Source organism: Sphaerodactylus townsendi, linkage group LG14 (genome assembly GCF_021028975.2).
Source record: "Sphaerodactylus townsendi isolate TG3544 linkage group LG14, MPM_Stown_v2.3, whole genome shotgun sequence".
Taxonomy (NCBI): domain Eukaryota; kingdom Metazoa; phylum Chordata; class Lepidosauria; order Squamata; family Sphaerodactylidae; genus Sphaerodactylus; species Sphaerodactylus townsendi.
The window spans coordinates 8,132,701-8,153,712 of record NC_059438.1 but is presented as its reverse complement, the minus strand read 5'-3'; the positions used below and the strand labels follow the sequence as shown (position 1 = coordinate 8,153,712).

The window sequence follows — 21,012 nt, the reverse complement described above, 5'->3', positions numbered from 1 at the left end:
AAGTGCCTGGTACAAGTGCTCAGTCTCAAATGCTTGCAAGCAGTACGCATACATTTGCAGCTCTCTGCTAGGCCCCATGCCTCTTCCCATGTTCTGAATCTTGCTGGGCTCCCCAAACATCACCAGCTTCTACATCCAGTAAGGGCAACAATCAAACTTCCTGAAGCTGCATTCCAGCTGTTTAGGCCATGGCTCAGTGGAAAGAGAATCTGCTTGGCATGTAAGAGGTCCCAGGTTCAATCCCCGGAATCTCCAGGTGAAAAAAGGATCAGGCAGTAGGTGATGCTGAAAACCTCTGGGGAGCTGATGCCAGTCTGAGTAAAGAAGACTGACTGCCCTTCACAGACCCAAGATCAGATTAGCTGTAAGACAGCTTCATGTGCTCACCCAGTCCTGCTGGTTGGCCTCAACACTGCCTATTGCTAGCATGGTGTGTAGTGGTTAAGAGCAGGTGGATTCTAATCTGGAGAACCGGGTTTGATTCCCCACTCCTCCACTCAAGTGGCAGAGGCTTATCTGGTGAACCAGATGTGTTTCCACACTCCTACATTCCTGCTGGGTGATCTTGGGCTAGTCACAGTTCTTTGGAACTGCCTTACCAGGTGTCTGTTGTAGGGAGAGGAAGGGAAAGGAGCTTGTAAGCCACCTTACAAGTCTCCTTACAGGAGAGAAAGGTGGGGTATAAATCCAAACTCTTCTTCTTTTGTGAATTACACTTGCATTAACGGGGAGGACTGGAGGTATAAATCTGGCAAGAGCCCTCAGTTCTGTCTGTCCCTTGTAACTCCAAGGATCATGCTTTATAAATTGGCAGGCTAAAAGACATCCAAATAAATTGCAATTTTCCCCTCCTCCAGATTGATGAATTTGTTGCTTCTCACTGTCCAGCGGCTGGAAACAACCACAGATTCCACTCTGATAAAAAAATAAATATCCACTTATGTTTCCTCATAACAACACCTAATTATCTGCGGCACAAAAAGCAGCACACCGTAAAGATCAAAGAGACTGCATTGCATAGGCACTGGTCTGAGAGTCATATTGAGAGAACGTCAACCCTCGCACCATTCCTGCAGGTGGCGCATTGATACTAACATGGTTCTTAGCACACAGTCCTGTGACAGCTAAGTAGACACAGAAGGCAAACCCCAGGAAAACCATGGCGATGATGTGAATTTGGTACCTAGCCACGGCACCGGGCAGAAAAGTCAAGGGGACTTCTGGAGATGATGTGGTGGCTTCTCCTCTGCTTTTGCCCATAAAGTGTTCCTCTCGAAGAACTGATTGAGACAGAGTACTTGAAGATTTGGAAAAAGCACGCCTGTTTGCCTCCGTAGCCTCCCCATGAGCACTCACAATGTCACTCTTGTCTTTAACAGAGCTGCTTTTGCTCCCATCAGTGCTGGCCTGTGCACCATCTACACGAGAAAAGTCCACCCTTTGAGGGACAGTAGAGAGACCAACGTTTGGATTCTCAGCCACTTGTTTTATTGCTGAACCCTGTGGATCAGAGGAAGGCAGGAGCCTGTCATTAGATGTGAAAGTTTTCTTTAAAAGGTTTATTATAGTGCTAGAGGGATGGAGCGCTGATTGCGTAGGAGATGCCTTGTGATCCTCATCATCAACAGCCTCTGTTGCTTTGGTGCCTAGAGAAGCAGGCAGTCCCACCAAGTCACGTGTTGATCCACTGGTATCCTCCAGGCCTTTCCCAGCAGGAGCAAGTCCTTCCTCCAAGCTCTTTGGTCCATCAGCAGAATAAGGTGTGCTTCTATTTGCAGAAGGTTCAGGTCGAATTGCAGTTTTGGAAACAACCACTTCTGGCCTGGAAGTGGAGCGGGCAGAAGGTGTTCCAGTCTGCGGCCCCAGCAACGTGGAATTGATTGCAGAAGGTCCCAAATCTCCTGCTCTTGTAACAGAAGATGTTGATATTCCATAGGCAGCTGTGCTGAGTGTTTTAGTGGGATGCCTAGTTTGAGATGACATGGGGACTGCACTTCCTAAGAGTGTGTCAAAGTGACCATGCTGTTCCAGCCCTGAAGGGTCAACCGTCGAAGATGGAGGGGCGTTATTTGGATTGAGTTTACGCATCACATCCTGTACCCACTGGTCATCTGGGTTGGCACAAAAGGTCCGATTCATCTTGGTGGTAAGTCTGGAGAGACCAAGAAAAGAATTGCGCTGATGAAGAACTCGATAGGTTGTGATTTAGCATAAATTAAGTGCTTTTCTATTCTGTCTTTTCAAACTGATCTTCAGTGGACCAGACTGAAGCCCGTGATTTATTATTTACTGAGTGGCGGTCAGCAAAAAGATCCCAGCCCTGAGCTGCTAGCAGTGCAATCCAAAGCAGACTTACACCTTTGTAAGTCCATAAAAGTCAATGGGACTTCATTGGACTTTGTTGGCAAATCTGCTTGGGACTTCACAGAAAGGTTGGAAGTAGGGCAACTGTATATCATAAAGGGCAGTATAACAGTTATGAAAATGCTAATATTCCCTCTTCAAAGCAGCTGCTAAAGGTAGAACTGTATTCTCCTTTCTCTTCTGCATCTGCTCTGCCTCCCTGTGAGAGGTCAGGAAAGAAGAGTCGAACATATATCACCACTACCCTAGTAAGGGGCCAGTCTGATTCTGTAATCATCCACATCAGATCCAGTTTTTGGAAGGAGCCATAGCTCAGTGGTAGAGCATGCGTTTTACACGCAGAAGGTACCTGGGTTTGATCCCCAGCAGCTCCACAGGGATCCGGTGGCAGGTGATATGAAACACCGTTTCCTGAAACCTCTTGACAGCTACTGCCAGTTTTCAGGACACACTACTGACCTCAGTGGGGCTGATAGAGAATAAGGCAGATACATACATTCATGTATTCTTTTTAGCATTGTTTGTATTCTGGGTTTTCCCCTTTTGTTCTCTGAGTCCTTACCACAAGCTGTACTGTGACTCATTTATTGAAAAACTACAGTTTCTGTTGTTGAGGTCTTATGAAAAGCAGCGGTCAACACAATAATGGAACACTCCAACACAGTCTCACTTGCTCTCAATAATTCGGTCTGGAATCCAGCAACTCTGGCTATCACTGGTCCATGAAAGGCAAACGGGCACTTACATGATGCCGGACTTCCCACAGTTTGTCCTCTCGTAGCTTTGCAATTTGTTCAAGGGGATTTTGGTGGTGAATTTGGCACACTCATATTTACACACGTGCGATCCAACCGGTTGTCCTGAGGCATGAAAACACAAGGGATATTTATTTTAATCACTTTCTTTTTCATTGTAGATGCCAACTGTTGCCATATCTTGTACTTATGTGTAATTTCCTGTATTACAGAAGCAGCCAAGAAAGGGGGGAAGGATTCCACTTTGAAATTCACTGAGCGTATACCAATGCGAAATATTGGGTTGGATCTAACTGGCTTGTTCATTTCCAATTCTCCTGATTTCGGCACCCAGTTCTCCTGTCCCACATGGCTTTTATTCATGCAAGTTCTACGATCCTCACCATATCTATTTTGGGCCCTTTCCACATGGGCCAATAAACATGGGGCAGGATAAAACCCCGGTTGAGGGGGAACTTTGAACAGATCCCACTCCTAATGTGAGTCTGCTCCGTATTTCCCCCTCCAATCTGGGTTTTCAAGAATCGCACTATCTGTGATTCTTTCGTTTTAACACGTCTCGCAGCAGTGGCCCAGTGAACTACCAGGCAGGAGGCGCATTATGCGGCTGCAATTTTTTCCCCACTCCCCACTCCCATCTGTGGGGCCACGCAGGCACTTCTGGCATCAGCAAGGCTCTGGGGGGGCATGTGTGCCTGCCTGCGTAGCTGCGCATCAGTGGGAAATAGGTACAAAAAAGAGAGGTGCCTCAATGCAAAGGCATGTCGGTGACCCGTGTTAGCTCTGGGGCTGCCCACATAGAGGCGTGCAAACAGCCCGGAGCTGCGTGGGGCTCATGTACCCCAGCTGCACCCCACATTTATTGGCCCGTGCAGAAAGGGCCTTGGCTAGTCACCAACAGAAAAGCCAGTTGGATACATACAATTGTTTCCAATTTCCCTGCTTAGGCTAGAGGGAAATAATAAAAGTTTTGAAGAGGAGTCAGAAACTGAAGGCGATTTGAAAGAAGTATTGGTGCTCATGGTGTGTTAGGTTTGCCAGTTCTGCAGATATAACCCTTGTACCTGGACAGAGTCTGGAGGTAAATGTTTTTGTGTCAGTGTGGTTCTGTTGGTGGAGCCAGGATTTCAGTAAGTCTGAGTGCAGAGCCTAGGAATTATATGTGCAGTTTCTGAGATTAATAGGAAACAATACACACTATTAAAAGCATTCAGAAATGTGGGAGCTCTGCTTCTTTCAAAACCAACACTGTGTGCCTTACCCATATAGAAAAAAAGTACCACCTATTATTATTTGCAACCAGGTGATGCAACTTTTATAAATCCAGTTAAATCAACCACTGCCCAATCCTAAATCCCAGCTCTCAAAGGCTTAGAATGGTGACTAAACCTTATGCCAGAGTATATGAAAGACACCCCGGAATACATGGGAGATCGGCTAGCCTATTCAGAAATACACTAGTGTCATGCCAGGGCTGTGCTGGTATAAATCTGGTACCAAAACAGAACTGGGAGGCATTAGGGTTTGTTGAGAATGAAAGGTGGCTTAGTTAATATCTTTAGCCTTGTCTGCCCCTGTCAAACTCCCAATGTTGGCACAGTGGTATGCCAGACAGTCGCAATATTTTTGATACATGATCATTTCTGTGCATTTTAATACCCCAACATGGCAACCTAGGTTACCCAATCTCATCAGATCTGAGAAGCTAAGCAGGGTCAACACTGGTTAGTGTTTAGATGGGAGACCACCAAGGCTGTCCAGGGTCATTCTGTAGAAGCAGGCAATGGCAAACCACCTCTGTTAGTCTCTTGCCTTGAAAGAGTCACCGTCAATTGGTGCTACCTGACAGCAAAAAGGAAAAAAGCATATTGGTCTGAGCGTTTCATCAGCAAGTAACTGCATATGTGAGTTTAAAAGTAAGAAGTGCCTTTCTGAATTATTTCATTCTTATATTCCTCTGATAGTTTTCCCCCCTCTCGTTAATTGTCATTGCATTAATTCGTAGCTGTCCAGGGGGAAATGAGTGTTTTGACCTATAGTGGAATATTATCAGGTGAGACTCCCCTCTTCTCTCTTTTCCCCTCCCTGCAATCTGTTGCACTATAAGCAAAGCAACATGTTGGATACATTCTTCAAAGGGTCACCCCCATTGATTTTCTAAAACTGTGCAAGACCTTGGCAAACTTGTACAAAGAATGACAAGAGTACATTTAATTGATAGAAATGTGCACATTTCATATGTTACGCTTATTTGTTTTCTGTCTTGTCAAGGCCACTGCGGAGACTGTCCTGGATAATTAGCTTTAGTTCCAGTTATTTTGCTTTACAGGCAGAAACATTTAACAGGAGACAAGTGGGGAGAGGCAGCTTAAGTACAGATAATGACTTCATCCTTCATTCTTTGCTACAGACTCCTATAACTGTAATGTTTACTGGAAAAGTAATAAGGAGTCTGTGGAAGAGGATGATACCAGCACTTAAGCGAGATTTTTGAAGACGGGCAAAACCCATACATGGGCATTGTCCTTTAAGGTCCCCATCTTATGGAATGGTTGGACTGAGGAAGTTAAGAAGATTCCCACTCTCCTGGCATTTCACAAACTACCCAAAGATGAATGAGTCAAGATGGCTTTTCTATGCAAGCAACAAAGCTGCACTGTACTAAGTGATTCACAAAGTTACTCGGAAAAACGATAAGGGATCATGGTCTATACAACTGAATATGTATTCCAATATAACTGGCAGAAACTTGGATCTTGCTATGAAATTTTGCATCGTTCAGTGAGTCATCTTAACATGCATACTTTGCTCCAGTTCTGCTTTTAGACTTCTGGTTAGTTCTATAACCCTAATTCTATTGCATTGTTTATAGAACGTTCAATCGGTTGACTGTACTGACTCACTCTGTGTAATCCTTCCTGAGAAGAAGAAGAAGTGTTTGGATTAAGACCCCACCTTTCTCTCCTGTAAGATCACAAACTCCTTCCCTTCCTCTTCCCACAACAGACACCTTGTGAGACAGGTGGGGCTGAGAGAGTTCTGAAGAACTATGACTAATGCAAGGGCACCCAGCAGTGGGGAAATAAATCCAGTTCACCAGATAAAGAATCCACAACTTACGTGGAGGAGTGGGGAATCAAACCTGGTTCTTCAGACTAGAGTCAACCACTATACCATGTCCAGAAGGGATAAACAAATAATGTTAAATAAATAAAATCTCTTGTACTCTGGAGTGGTTTACATACTTTGTTTCATATCATGGACGTTTTGAATATTACCTTATTTTATTCAGAGGACTTATTTAAATTTATGGTTTTGTAAGTTTGTAGTTGACCTTTATTTATTTATTTATTTATTTATATTTTAGATTTATATAGGCCGCCTCTTCCCCGGATGCTCACACTAGCATTATTTGCTGATTTCTTGCTTAATAAAAGAAAGCTCACTGCCGTGGGCAAAGTTAATGAACTCAAAACATTTCTGCACACGTTTTGCTGTGAGTTTTAAGTATACAGATTCCAGAAAGAACATCCGGATGCATTTAGTGCTGTTTCCTTCTCAGCAGGAGACGGTATTGACCCAAACCTGTTAGTAACAGTTAATTGCCATATGTTTCATGAATTAATTAATTTCTTACAAGACCACTGGTCTATCTGTTAATTTACACAGCACATGTATATAACCTGATTAAAGTGTAAATAAACTCTATTAAGGAGCTAATGTGCTTGATAGTAAAGAGCAGAGATAAAGATACTCTCCTAGCTACATAACTAGCTGAGAGAGAGCACAGGCCTCCTTCCCCTCCCTTGCATGCCACCCCTTACTCCCTCCACTCCCTCTCCCTCTGCTGAGGTGGGTGGGCTATGTCCAGATGCTAGCCCCCTCCCTCCACCCTTCCTTTCATGCCACCCCTCCCTCCCTCCCCTTCCCTTGCATGCTACCCCTCCCTCCCCTCCCTCTCCCTCTGCTAAGGTGGGTGGGCTATGTCCAAATGCCGGGCCATCCCTCCCTCCCCCTCCCCTCCCTTGCATGCCATCCCTCCCCCTCCCTCCCTTCCCTTGCATGCCACCCCTCCCCCTCCCTCCCCTTCCTTCGCTAGGGTGCGTGGGCCATGTCCAGATGCCGGGGGGCCCTCCCTTCCCTCCCTTGCATGCCACCCCTCCCACCCTCCCCTTCCCTCCCCTCCTCCCCTTCCCTTGCATGCCATCCCTCTCCCTTCCTCCCCTCCCTCCGCTTCTGAGAAGGAGGAAACTGTGCAAAGAGTGGCAACCTGGAGACAGCCAAGGAAAGACACTTAACAGGAGAGAAGGTGCTGACCTCAGTATCCTATTTGCCTGCTTGCTGCCCCTTGCAGGTTCTTATTTGTACACCAGACAGTGCCTTTTTCAACACTCTCAAATCAGCACTGACTGCTCACACTGGCAGCAGCTCTCCGGACGCGAACCTGGAATCGGTCAGATCCTAGTGTGGTACTCTAACTGCTGCAACACAGTGGTGATGGTATCATTGCCTGAATGGTCAAGGATGGGGTGATTTCTTTCAGACCCCTGTTCTTGGTTCAGAGTCTTGAACAACAAAACCATAAAACTTAAATGACTCATATGTAAAAACTTTGACTCTTCTTGGCAGCCTCTAAAAACGAGCAACAAAATAAGTACATTGAGGGTCAGAGTCCTCTAAGAGGCATGGAGCCTTTTGCTCTAAAGTTGCTCAAGAAAACATGGGCCAGTTATTAAAACACGTCACAATCCACAATAGCCTCAGTCGGGAGGGTTGGGCAATTAGCACCGCGCCCTGTTTCAAGTGTGGGATGCAAGCAACATAGCAGTTTAATGGTTCCCGTGCTCTTTTGTCTCCCAGCGTGGTGTAGTGTTTAAGAGTAGGTGGATTCTAATCTGGAGAACCGGGTTTGATTCCCCACTCCTCCACCTGAGTGGCAGACGCTTATCTGGTGAACCAGGTGTGTTTCCACACTCCTCATTCCTGCTGGGTGACCTTGGGCTAGTCACAGTTCTTTCTGAACTCTCTCAACCCCACCTACCTCACAAGGTGTCTGTTGTGGGGAGAGGAAGGGAAAGGAGCTTGTAGGCCACATTGAGTCTCCTTACAGGACAGAAAGGTGGGGCATAAATCCAAACTACTCCTCTTCCTCTTCTTCTACTCTAATTGAGACTTGAATGTTTGGAAATTACGGCACTGGGCATTCTTATTAAACTCTCAGAAACAGCCTGCATTATGCAAAGTGCTTCACAACTCTCACTTAACTGATCTAATGGACACAGGGTTGCCATCCTCCAGGTGGTAGCTGGAGACCTCCCACTATTATAACTGATCTCCAGGTAACTGAGATCAGTTCACCTGGAGAAAACGGCTCCTATGGGAGGTGGACTGTATGGCATTATACCCTATTAAAGTCCCCCCCCCCTTCTCCAAACTCTGCCCCTCAGGCTCCACCCCCCAAATATCCAGGCGTTTCCCAGTCCAGAGCTGGCAACCCTAAGTGGGCACTAGGAGGGCAATGACCAGAGTGAAAGAATTATCCTTAGGGACGCAGCCGTGTCAACACCTCTGCATTTGAGGAAGTGTGCTCGGACTCATGAAAGCTGCCACTGGAATACATTTTTATGCCTGTCTCCCTTGTCAAACAGGAAATATTTTGGAGAACAGTTATATAAAGTCGCCTGTCTTTATTCCAAATAGTCCCAGTTGTGCAATCCCAGAACCCCCTGAGCAGAAATCTTCATGCAAACATCTGTGAGTCAGAAAAACTGGATCACATGAAGAAGATCGTGCAAATGAAGAGGACAGCTTTGCCAGCTTGCAATCGGCCAGTCCCATCTCATTCCTCCTGATGTGCGCGTCTCTGGTGAGCCCGATGTTAAAAGCAAACAGCTGCTATGGAGCTGTGCAGAGAAGGGACAAAACCCACTCAAAACTGGGATGCAGTCAGTTCCATAGCAGAGGACTCTGGAACCCCAGATCTGCTCATGAAACAAACGAAGTATTCACAGCTACAAAGGTAAACAGTGCTAGTGGCTTCTGGGACACACTGTTCAGGTGAATGTGGAAGAGGAGGAGGAGTTTGGATTTATATCCCCCCTTTCTCTTCTGAGAGGAGACTCAAAGGGGCTTACAATCTCTTCCCCTCCCCCACAACAAACACCCTGTGAGGTGGGGGAGGCCTGAGAGAGCTCTGAAGAACTGTGACTAGCCTAGGGTGACCATCCGTCCCTATTTTAGCCCGGGACACTCCGCGGCACTGGCGTCCCGAGAGTGTCCCCACGTCACTGAGCTTATGCCATTGTCGATTATGGACAATGGCCCAGCAACACTTTCTGCAGCCTAGCGTGGCTCACAGTCAGGGAAACGGGGGCGCCCGGCTCTGGGGCTTCCTGTTTCACAACGGCGCCATACTGCTTCTGCGGCTGCTGGCGGGCTATAGCGACTTGCCGTTTGCGCCCTCTGTGACAAAGTGACAAGCGGCAAGCCCGCCAGCTCCGATGCTCTTCTACAGCGAGTCGCCGGGCTTCTGAGGCTTGCGCCGTTTGCGCTGTGACCAGAGGCGACAAGCGTAACCACAAGCTTCACGATGCTTCTCGCGGCTTCTTGTAGCCAGCGCTTATCTTGTAGCGCCTTCCTCCGTCAGGATGGAAAGGTGACCATCTAGTCACATAGACTATTAAAGAGTCAGTGCCCAGCTGGCATGTGTAGGAGTGCACCAGCTGATCTGGTTCACCAGATAAACCTCCACAGCTCAAGTGGCAGAGCGGGGAATCAAACCTGGGTCTTAACCACTGCACCACGCTGGCTCCAAGAGCTAAAGGCAACTAAAGTCAACTCCATACCCAGGAAGACACCCTAGCCTGCCCTAGATGCTCTGCTGTACAGCTTTAGGTTAGTGCAGCTCTGTGGGATGCAGGCTCTTCTGAGTTGGGTGCTGCAGAGATCCACAGTGTTTGACAGACTCCCAGTTTGTCTTCCACACCGGTGTAAGTGCCACTTATGCCGGTGGGGTGGGCAAACATGCCTGCATGGCTCCATGCTGGCCCCAATAACTGATTCAGCCCCCTGCCCCAGATTGGGCTGCCTGTTTTCTACATGTAGGGATTCTTCTTAATAGAGGAGTATCCAATCATGTGAGCTTCTATTCCCTGCGCTCCCCAATATTATTGCCTCAAGCAAGCAAAAGTCCGCTTCTCCTAGCTGTTGTTAAAAGGCAAAGTAGCAGCGGCAGATCGAAAAAGCTGGCAGCCTGGTTTGATGACAGAAGAGAGAGCTGAACACCGGTGCCTTTGGAGTCTCCTGACAATATTGACAGAAAAGATGCCCCAGGCATGAGCAATATAGAGCCCGAAAGGAAGGGCTGGGCTACTTGCCAGATTGCCCGGCAGCTGGGCCATATCGAGGACTGAATCAGTAGCTGCTGAACGAAATACTTTCTCAACTTCTGGGTTATTGATTAATCTGGGATCTGCCCTCTTGAAAAACAAAAGGTACTCCGTGGGCTTTCCGCACTTCTTGTGGCTTGGAAAGTCCCTGCCCCCCATGATCAAACCGAGAGACTGTCGAACATGCAAGCCACCCTTTCTTTAGCCAGGTGGCATTGTGTCTACATAATGCCCTCCCCAAGGATAAATTCCTTCCACAATACACAGCCAATGGAGTTCTAAATCATTCAACTGCATGATTACTCTGCTGATCCGTGCTTGTGAAATCTGGCTCAGAGAGGGAACGCAGCTGCATTGGCTCAAAAAAAACACCCTGTTTTTGAAGGAGGCCTTTTTCTCTAAACACATCTACATGGCAATACTCAGCTTGTCCCTAAGGGATAGTTCCTGTAGTAACCCACTGGCAGCCAATTTAAGTTTGGTATTTCTTATTTATATAATAAGGAACAATGCTCATCACATACAATAATATAATTCACTGTTGTATCATCACATGAATTATTTTTCTCTTTTTTCATTCAATAATCTAAACTAAACCTTTTCTCTTTTTTCTCTTTCAATAGTATTTCAAAGGTGTATCCACATTCATATAAATCAGGATTCTTAAACGCAATTGTTATTAACAAAGTTCAGTCATAAATATTTTGCAGTCTTGAATTCATTGCTGCTTGAGCATCATACGAAATTAGCTCTTGGTGCCTTCATCAGTGCCAATTTGCCATTTACTTGTACATGAGGTGTTCTATAGGTAATCTGTCAATGGATATTACATCATATCAATTCATAGCTCATTTCAATGTCTTATTGAATCCATCACTTATTAAACACACATATATACAATTGTAATGTATGGACATTACGTCAACTTACTAACTGTGACTCAGATAAATGTGTGTATGCGATTATGTGCCCATGTCCTAAAATGTATGTGGGAAAAACGTTACGCCCCTTAAAATTAAGAGTGTCAGAACACAGAAGTTGTATCAGGGCTAAAGAAATGGGCATCACTGGTGGAACATTTTTTGGCCCTTATAATGTCTACATCTGGACACTGACCTCCATTTTTTAGTAATTTACAGCAATTTCCGGAGATTCTCCTCACATGAATTTAGACAGAATTATCCTCCAAACGAAAACCGTCTCAATATATAAGTTTAGAACAGATTCCATTGGATTAAACGGGTCATTGGATTTTTTCTTGTCATCTTTAATGCCAATGTCTTTGAGAACACTGAACAGGTGTTATATCAGCTGTGCACATAGCTTCAACCAGAGAGGAGTCAGGCTACCAGAGGAAGGTGTGGTAGGATCTAACAGCTTTGGAAAGCGTTTGTAAGTGGAACTAATAACATTAGTGAGCTTAATAATTGCTCATTTCAGTATATATGTATGTTATAATTGTATATATATATATGTGTTTAATAAGTGATGGATTCAATAAGACATTTGAGCCGACTATGAATTGATATGATGTAATATCCATTGACAAGATTACCTATAAGAACACCTCATGTACAAGTAAATGGCAAGGCGATCGCGTTCCTGCCAGCTTAATGAATTGAAGACTGCAATATTTATGACTTGTTATCAATTTACTGGAGACTTGGATTTATATGAATGTGGATACACCTTTGAAAGAGTTATTGAAGAGAAAAAAAAAGAAAGAAAATTTAGTTCAGAACAATGAATGAAAAAAAGAAATAATTCATGTGTTCGACAACAGTAGTCTAATATTAATAATGATATTCACAATATATAAATAAGAAAATATAAACAAATAACTACCAAATTAAATGTTTTGTATGTTAATGCTTATTCAGACGTTACCTACATCTTTGTTACCTTTATAGTTCCTGTAGTGCCATCATCAGATAGACACAGCTTTAAAAAAGCTTAAAGGCACCTTAAAGTTTGCAGAGATATTGTGTCACTAAGTCTCGTATAGCCTGATTTATTGGATGCATTGAAGTGTAAGCACATGGCAGCTATAGGGAAACAGAGAAGAAAATGTGACTGTGAGGCAAAAGATCATGAAAGGAAAGAGGTACAATCTCTGGTATTTCTCAGTACATGTGTAACAGATGCAGAACGGCTTGATCAGTAGGAGGGTTGGAAAAGTGTATCTAATCTGGAGAGACTGAGTTTGATTCGGCTCTGCCACCTGAGCTGTAGGTATCTGCAGGGGAATTCAGGTTATGTACATACACCTGCGCCAGCTGGTGACCTTGGGCTAGTCACAGCTTCTGCAGACTCTCTCAGCCCACCTACCTCCACAGGGTGTTTGTTGTGAGAGGGGAAGGGCAAGGAGATTGTAAGCCCCTTTGAGTCTCCTGCAGGAGAGAAAGGGGGGATATAAATCCAAACTCTTCCTCTTCTTCCTACATTTCACTTGTTTTGGCCCAGAGACTCTAACCTACTTCTTTCTGCACTTGTGTGTGTGAGCGTATGCTTATCTATATAGATCTGCCAACTATGGGAAACACTTTGTGCATCTGATGAAGTGGACATTTCTCTCCTTATCAATCTATCACAACACTGTTTTCTCATTTTGCTGTAGCATATCAACATGGCCAACCTTCTGAAACAACCAAAAGACAGAAATGGCCTTAAGGAGCTTACATTAATGGATGTGGGGATGGGCCAGGGGAAAACAGAAACTGAATTTCTGGTACCAGGAAAATCCCAAGGCAAGTGCAGATGAAAGAATCCACATAGAATGATGTACATATGCTGCATTCACGTGGCAGGGATTCCCCATTTTATATTGGATTGGTAGCAGGAGGAAAGTCTGCTCAAGAAATACAGGCTCAGTTTCTCTTGCTTGTGCTGAATCCTCTCCAAAATCAGATCCTGGCTTTTCCCTGTACTTTATATCTTGTTATAGCCCCAGTAGCAGAAACAATTATTCTTTATACACGTAGCAAAGATTCATGGTTATGTTAACATTTCCTGGAGAGTCTCTCTTGCCACTAAAACTGATTAACCTATCAGGGAAATGGGAGAAAAGGGATCCACTGGACAGAGGCTTCTGATTGCAACATACACTTAGGTCTGATAAGGGATGGGCCATGGCTCAGTGGCAGAGCATCTGTTTTGCGTGCAGAAGGACCCAGGTTCAATACCCAGCATCTCCAGTTTCGAGTATCAGGTAAGCAGGGAATGTTCAAGACCTCTGCCTGAAACCCTGGAAAGGCCCTACCAGTCTGAGTAGGCAAGACCCAACTTGTCTCTAAAGTTGTCTCCAAAGATGCACAAATAAGAGGCTATGTCTCAGTAGCAACATGTCTGGTTTGCAAGCAGAAAGTCCCAGATTTAGTGGCCAACTTGCCACCACCTCCGGTTAAGGGGATCTGGCAGTATGTGATGTGCAAACCCTAACTCTGAGATCCTGGAGAGCTGTTGCCAATCAGAATAGACAAGACGGAGCTTGATAGACCAAGGGTCTGACCCAGTAAAACACAGTTTTTCTGATTTTCACACATTGCACAACAACATGCATTTGTCACAGAGTCACCACAGTGTAGTGGTTAGAAGTGGCAGACCCTAATCTGGAGAACCAGGTTCAATTCTCCACTCCTCCACATGAAGCCTGCTGGGTGATAGTGAGCCAGTCACAGTTCTCTCAGAACTCTCTCATCCCATGCAGAGGCAGGCAATGGCAACCCACTCTGAATGTCTCTTGCCTTGAAAACCCTATGGGGTCACCATAAGATAACTGTGACTTGATGGCGCGCACACACACACACGCTCACTCAATATGCAGCCTAAGCCAATCCTAGTTTCGACTAGGCCACAGCAAACAGCATAAGACACTCACAACAAGCAATTCAGGATGTGGTAGTGAAAACCACTGGATGTAAACAGGTATACCCCTCCCTTGCACCTGTGCATTCAAACAGCCCTCATCCCCAAGAGCTGCTTGGCGTAGTGGTTAAGTGCTTGCACTGCCACTCACACAGTCAGGAGTTCGATCCCCCTGTGGGTCAGATATCCTGGCAGCTGGCTCATGGTAAACTCAGCCATCCATCCATTTCTTAGTCGGTAAATGAGGACCTAGCTCATAGCTAGTGGGTAAAGAATAGCCGGGGAAAGCAATGGCAAACTACCCCACAAAAGAGGCTTGCCTATGAAATCACTGCTCGCAGTGGTACCCCAGGGTTGGACACGACTGAAGGGGAAACTTTACCCCTCCCTTGCACCTGTGCATTCAAACAGCCCTCATCCCCATGACACCACGGGGTTCTGTGAATTGCATCAGCAACATATCATTTTCCTCAGTTCTATTGGCTTAAACGGCACGGAGCATGAAAAGAAAAAACAGTTTACAAATGCCTGAAGTTACCAATAAATATTATTCAGCTCTACAATAGATCAAACAATATGCTTAAGCTTCCCACGCTGCAGGACAGCCCTTTGGAGAGGCAGAGGGACATCAGTGTGGTGCAGTGATTACAGTTTTGGACTAGACCACCGAGATTTGCATTCAGAACTCGGCCATGAAACTTATTCATTCTCTCATGCAGCCTAGCCACCCTTGCAGGGCTGTTGTGAGGATAAAATGCAAGAGGGATGAACAACATCTGATGAACTCCTCGGAGCAGTGGTTCTCAACCTGGGGGTCATGACCCCTTTGGGCGTCGAACGACCTTCTCACAGGGGTTGCCTAAGACTCTCTGCATCAGTGTTCTCCATCTGTAAAATGGATAAATGTTAGGGTTGGGGGTCACCACAACATGAGGAACTGTATTAAAGGGTCACGGCATTAGGAAGGTTGAGAAGCACTGCCTTGGAGGAAGGGAGGGATTGAAACAAACTAAAATAAATATAAATAAGGCTTAGGGTGATGTGCCAGTGTTTACTTCAGGGGTCTCATTTTTAACAATAGGGCTGTAAACACTGGTCTGTTTTAATGATTTTACTCAGTCAACAAAGGATTTAGCTCAGCTCATAAAAAATTCTAACATGTTGGAGTGTGTGTTTAAGTGTATGCTTGTTTGGTCCTGAAAAGTATTTTTATTCTGGCATGCCACTGCAAAAGGAAACGAGAGTAGGACATGGCGGGTGGCTTTGTGGTAGCTGGCATTAATTTGAACTTCCCCCAGCGTTAAAATCTATCGGAATGGCTTTTGTTAAGACCAAACAAAACACCACAAATAAAGCAAACTTTTGAGTTCTCCAGGTTTAATTTTCTGTAAGCAAGAGAGGAGGGAAGGAAAGGAGAAAATGGTTTCAGACCATTTATCAGAGGCACTTTCTCTTTGTACTATTGTCCCAATTCTTGATTTCTGTAATTCGTTATATACAATTTAAACAAACTTTATTTACTGCATTGATAGTCCATCTTTTCCCCCAACAGAGATGCAAAGCAGCTTAAATTGTTCTTTTCTCCTCAATTTTATCCTTGCAACCATACTATCGGCCCCATCCAGAGGGACCTGGCTGGCGGGGCACCGCCCCTCCCCCCTTCCAAAGCCAAAAAAGTAAAAAACCAAATAAGGCGGTGAAAATCCCCCAGAGGGGAAAATAGAGATATGCCATTAAAATTGTGACGCATCTCCACCAGTGGCTCCATCAGCACACAGGGCCCACCTGGGCACTGGAAGCCGGCACACTGGTGCAGTGTTTTATGCCACTGAGCTTGGGCAATGAATACCGAGGAAAGTACCCCCTCCACCAATGCATTTGTCCCTTGTGCCAGGCTGCTGTAGCACATCCATTGTGCCCTGCCTTGCCTCCCAAACTGGCATGGTTTTGTGGTGGTGGAGGGGACGTTCACATGGCATCATTATGCTGTCATCTACCTTCTGAGTCTTCCCTTTCACTACAACCTTTCTGAAACCAGAAAAGCGGGTGGGGAGCAGCCTAACTTTTACAAAAAACTGTGCCTGAAGAGAACTGAGCTGAACTCTGAAGGGAGCTGAACTGAACTCTAAGAAATCATCTCTGCCCTTATTGTATTTAGCGTGATCCCAAGCCTCTGTCCCTTAAATTCCTGGAGAAAGGACACGAGGGACGGATTTTATACGGCACACAGTCCCCATCTTTCCTAGCATAGTGGTTCTTAACCGGGGCTTAACTTATCTACAAATCTCAGGAACATAATTGAATGACTGACAGGGGGGAAAGGGGGGGCACTGGGGATTTGGGATCCCGCCACTTACAATGGCTGCTGACAGCCAGCTGAGGACTGGTATCTTATACTGCTTTCCCAGGTCCTTCAAAAATGGCACGCAACCAGCATGGTGATTAGTGTGGCTGACTAGGATTTTGGAAACCCATGTTCAGATTCCCCACTTGACCCAGCCACTCACTCTCAGCCTAATCAATTTCACAATTGGAGGAAGGCAGAACGATCTTGCAGGTCACTCCAGATTTATTTCAGAGAGCACAGCGGGTTATAGATAAACGAATAAATTAAACAAACAAACATTGAGATGCTGTCTGATGATCCCCAGGTGCAAAGATTTCACTGAATGCGTGCCTAAGACATCATAGGTATTCTCGTATATATTATGCCTATATAAAGTTGCCTTGTTCTGGAATGCCATTTGAAGGTCCTGGCTTTTCCCACGCAGTCTGGGAGGATTTCAGCTATATATGATGCCGCATTCTGGTGAGCAGCAGTGGAGTAGTTCATTGTACTTGCTCCTGAATGCAAAATCATCAGGCTGATTGACAACCATCTAAAAGGTAAAAGGCACCAGGTCATTACCGACCCATGGGGTGATGATGCCACATCACAACGTTTACTAGGCAAGCTATGTTTATGAGGTGGTTTGCCACTGCCTTCTGCAGTCATCCACCAGTTGGCACTGACTAGAGTGAAAATGCCCTGACCTAGATGGCCCAGGCTAGCCTGATACCGTCATATCACAGAAGCTAAGCAGGGCTGGTCCTGGGTAATACTTGCATGGGAAACTATCAAGGAAGTCCAGGGTTGCTACACAGAGGCAGACAACGGCAAACCACCTCCGTCCGTCTCTTGCCTTGAAAAGCGCAGGGTTGCCATCTTCGGCTACAGCTTGACAGCCCTTTGCAGAACCAAAATGAAAATCTCGCTGCAGTTCGCCACAATATTAATCTAAAGATCAGGATGTGTGCAAAGAGAGTTAATGGCATTTTACACCGACTTCACTTCAGTGGCCTCTGGGGTCACTTTATTCCGGCACACTCCATGCCCAGAAAACCTTGAGCAGCTAGACTTCTGCTTTGGAGGCTGCAGTTCATGGGCCAGGCGCAGGCCCCAAGAGGTTGCAACCCTCCGTTTGTGGAAGATACAGGCCTGTTCTGTCCCAATGCGATGAGCAACAAGGCAAATAGAACGAGGTCCTGGAAGATGACACTTCTGGAGGATCGCCTAAACAACCAGTGGGATCTCCTTCCAAGCCAAGAAGACGCACATCCCCCTACTGTTAGCAGGGCCCCACGCACACTTACAAAGGATCAAGTACCAACAGACTTACTGCTGAGCAAGAACTCCCAATTCAGAGAGCAATCCAAAGCAGGTCTACTCAGAAACAAGTCCCATGCTCCCAAGCAGGCAAGCTGTCCTTGGGATTCAAGCTTTAAGAACCCATTCCCCGGCTGCCTCCAGTGACCCCTCTCAAGTCTTACCTTCGACGGCCGGGAGGACCCCCCAAATCCTGGGCGCGACCCAGAGGAGCAGCAGCGCCCCCAGCCAGGCGCTCAGCATGGCCGAGGAGCGCGCGCCCTGCCAGGTAGGAGAGTTCAGCACATGCCCGGCGCGGCTCCGCTGTGCCAGGCTGGCGGGCTCGGAGTGGCGCTTTCCTCCCCTGCGGCTCTTGGGAATGTTCCCTCCGCCTCCTCCTTCCGCGCTCCTCCCTCCCCGGGAAACTCCAAGCATTGTTGGGAGAAAGTGGATTAGCAGCTTCCATCCTGGCCAAGTTCGCCTGATTTATTGCCAAAAATAAATCAAAAGTGGCTTTTCACGTCCACAGAACAAGTTTTTAAGTGTCAGTGTCCTGCTAAGATCTTTTGGTAAAACCCAACGGGAGCCTAATTCCATAACCTATCATCTGGAACTAGGGCAAATTGTAGATGAGGACAGCAATATTCTGTTCTCTCCCATCATTTCCCTAATGTCAAGTCCAGCTGTCCCTGTGTGCCTTTGAGTGTTTTCACCTAGAACTATTCTGGCACTTGTCTTTAGAAGAAGAGTTTGGATTTATTCCCCACCTTTCTCTCCTGTAAGGAGACTCAAGGTGGTTTACAAGCTCCTTTCCCTTCCTCTCCCCACAACAGACACCTTGTGAGGTAGGTGGGGCTGAGAGAGTTCTCAAAGAACTGTGGCTAGCGCTAGCCCAAGGTCACCCAGCAGGAATGTAGGAGTGTGGAAACACATCTGGTTCACCAGATGAGCGTCTGCCACTCAGGTGGAGGAATGGGGAATCAACCCCGGTTCTCCAGATTAGAATCCACCTGCTCCTAACCACTGCACGGCGCTGGCTCTCGCTTTTATTTTTGCCTTTTAAGGGGATTCAGGAATGCGCCGCTTTTTTCTTTTTACCCAGTGTTCTTCACGGCAATGGCTATTCTCAGCATGGGATCCACCTTATACTTTGTGGAATTTTCCTTACATGTGTACTTATTTGCAAGGACACAAATCGGCTTACAGCATTATTCTCCACTTCTCCGTTTTCTCACAACAACCACCCTGTGAGGTAGGTATGCTGAGTGCACGTGGTGGGCCTAAGGTCACCCGGCCATGGAGAGAAGTCCATCTCACTGTGGCATGCCTCTGGAGATGCCAGCCATAGATGTGGGTGAAACTTTCGGAGCAAAACCTTCCAGGCCACAGCCACAGAGCGAGTATGCATGGCAGAATCGAAACCGGGCTTCCCAGATATTAGTCTGGTGCTGTATCCACTACACCACACTGCCTCTGCATCTGCTTGGTCCCCTGAGGTTGCAATTTTGAAGATGTATACCTAAGAGTAATCCCCACTGAATAAAGTGAAGCTTACTTCTGAGTAAACACACAGAGAATTGGGCAGCATATCCTTTCCCACTTGTCTGAAGGTGAGTTGCTTGTCTAGTATTAGCCCTCTGATATTTTTCCAAAATGGCTCCGTTATCTCAGGATTCCTTAGGACAAACCTTTAAGTTAGGCTAGCATCTTTATCCCCATATTATTACTGGGGGTTAAGGATCATTATCCAGCACAGGGTTCCTGGGTACATCTTCTGGAGTCATGATGAATTTGGTTCACATCTCCCCTCCGCCCTTAGTTTACAAGGAAGCCCAAAAATAATTCTAAACTCACTGGAAATTAATGCAATGCAGCTCTATTGAAACAAAAGCCATAGGCTGTTGAGTGTGGAGGTAAACAAAATAGATTGAACACAATTTTACTAGCATAGAAGAAAAGCTTCTCTAACAACTCGTGAGGTAAGCTAGTACCACAAAGGGTGTATACAATAAATTCAGCTTTCTCAATTCAAAATTGTACGGTCAGTATTGGTGAACCAAACTAAAAAGAAAGTGCAAAGAGGTGAACTAGACTCCCGGGGTGCTTGAACCAGTTATGGGATGCCTGAGAAGGAAGGAAGTCACTTGATGCTTGCTGACCCTCCTAGACTGTGACAGACACTTCACAGTTACTTCCTTCTCAGCCACTCCCTCCATGGGACACCTGTTTCCTGACCTACTTCTTGATTCTCTTGCTCTTCCTAGCAAGAAGCTCTTTCCCCAAAGCAAGGCCCTCCTGCTCTGCTTCTTGCGAGTGGGTGAGCTGTGATGTGGCTGAATGCAGGCCGTCTTCTTTCCTGAGGGGAAATTGCTGCTCCCTCACTGATCTGCCTCACAATTCAGCTACATTGCTTCCTCCCCCCCCCCCCCCCAACCCGAGAATGAATTTCATTCTTGCTGCTCAGGACCTCGGTGTAATGGTTGTATCCCTCACAGACCTATCAAGAAGTAGAGCTTTTAAAAAATCTATTCACATTTGATGCCATCGTGTAATTTGTGTAGAAAATTATTTCTTTAGAGACCTGCTTGAGAAGACTCAGAAATTAATAACAATACGATAAAACTGTGTCAACAACAACAACATATGAATTATCCATATATAAATCCTGGTGTAAAAACAGAATAAAACATTTCAGCACCTTGAAATGATATTTATAAGGCTGTCTACAGGCTAAAAGCAGATGATGAAAGCAGCTTTAAAAAAATCTGGTGGTGATAGTGATAGTGGAAAGTGCTGTCAAATTACAGCTGACATATGGTGACCCCTTAGGGTTTTTGAGGAAACCGATGTTCATAGGTGGTTCCTGTCGCTGTGTGGGCTGAGAGAGTTCTGAGAGAATTGTGACTGGATCAAGGTCAGCCAGCAGGCTTAATGTGCAGGAGTGGAGAATCAAACCGAGTTCTCCATATTAGACTTCACTGCTAACCACTACACCTCTCAGGTTTTTTACAAGATA

General features: G+C 45.9%; 1 protein-coding gene across 2 annotated transcripts in view; it reads right to left on the bottom strand.

The window, feature by feature from the left end:
- CX3CL1 (C-X3-C motif chemokine ligand 1) overlaps positions 1-18,347 on the bottom strand; it is a 28,195-nt gene extending 9,848 nt beyond the window's left edge. The window contains exons 1-3 of one of the 2 annotated variants that reach the window (XM_048516293.1): positions 18,182-18,347; positions 3,110-3,224; positions 1,096-2,152 (exon numbers count right to left, since the gene is read on the bottom strand). In XM_048516293.1, the coding sequence (XP_048372250.1) occupies positions 1,096-2,152; positions 3,110-3,224; positions 18,182-18,260 (1,251 nt within the window). In that variant the 5' untranslated portion in view covers positions 18,261-18,347. Of the gene's footprint in view, positions 1-595; positions 2,153-3,109; positions 3,225-18,181 lie in introns of those variants that run through there. The other variant, XM_048516292.1, reaches the window with a different exon arrangement.
- Positions 18,348-21,012: the final 2,665 nt, after the last annotated feature.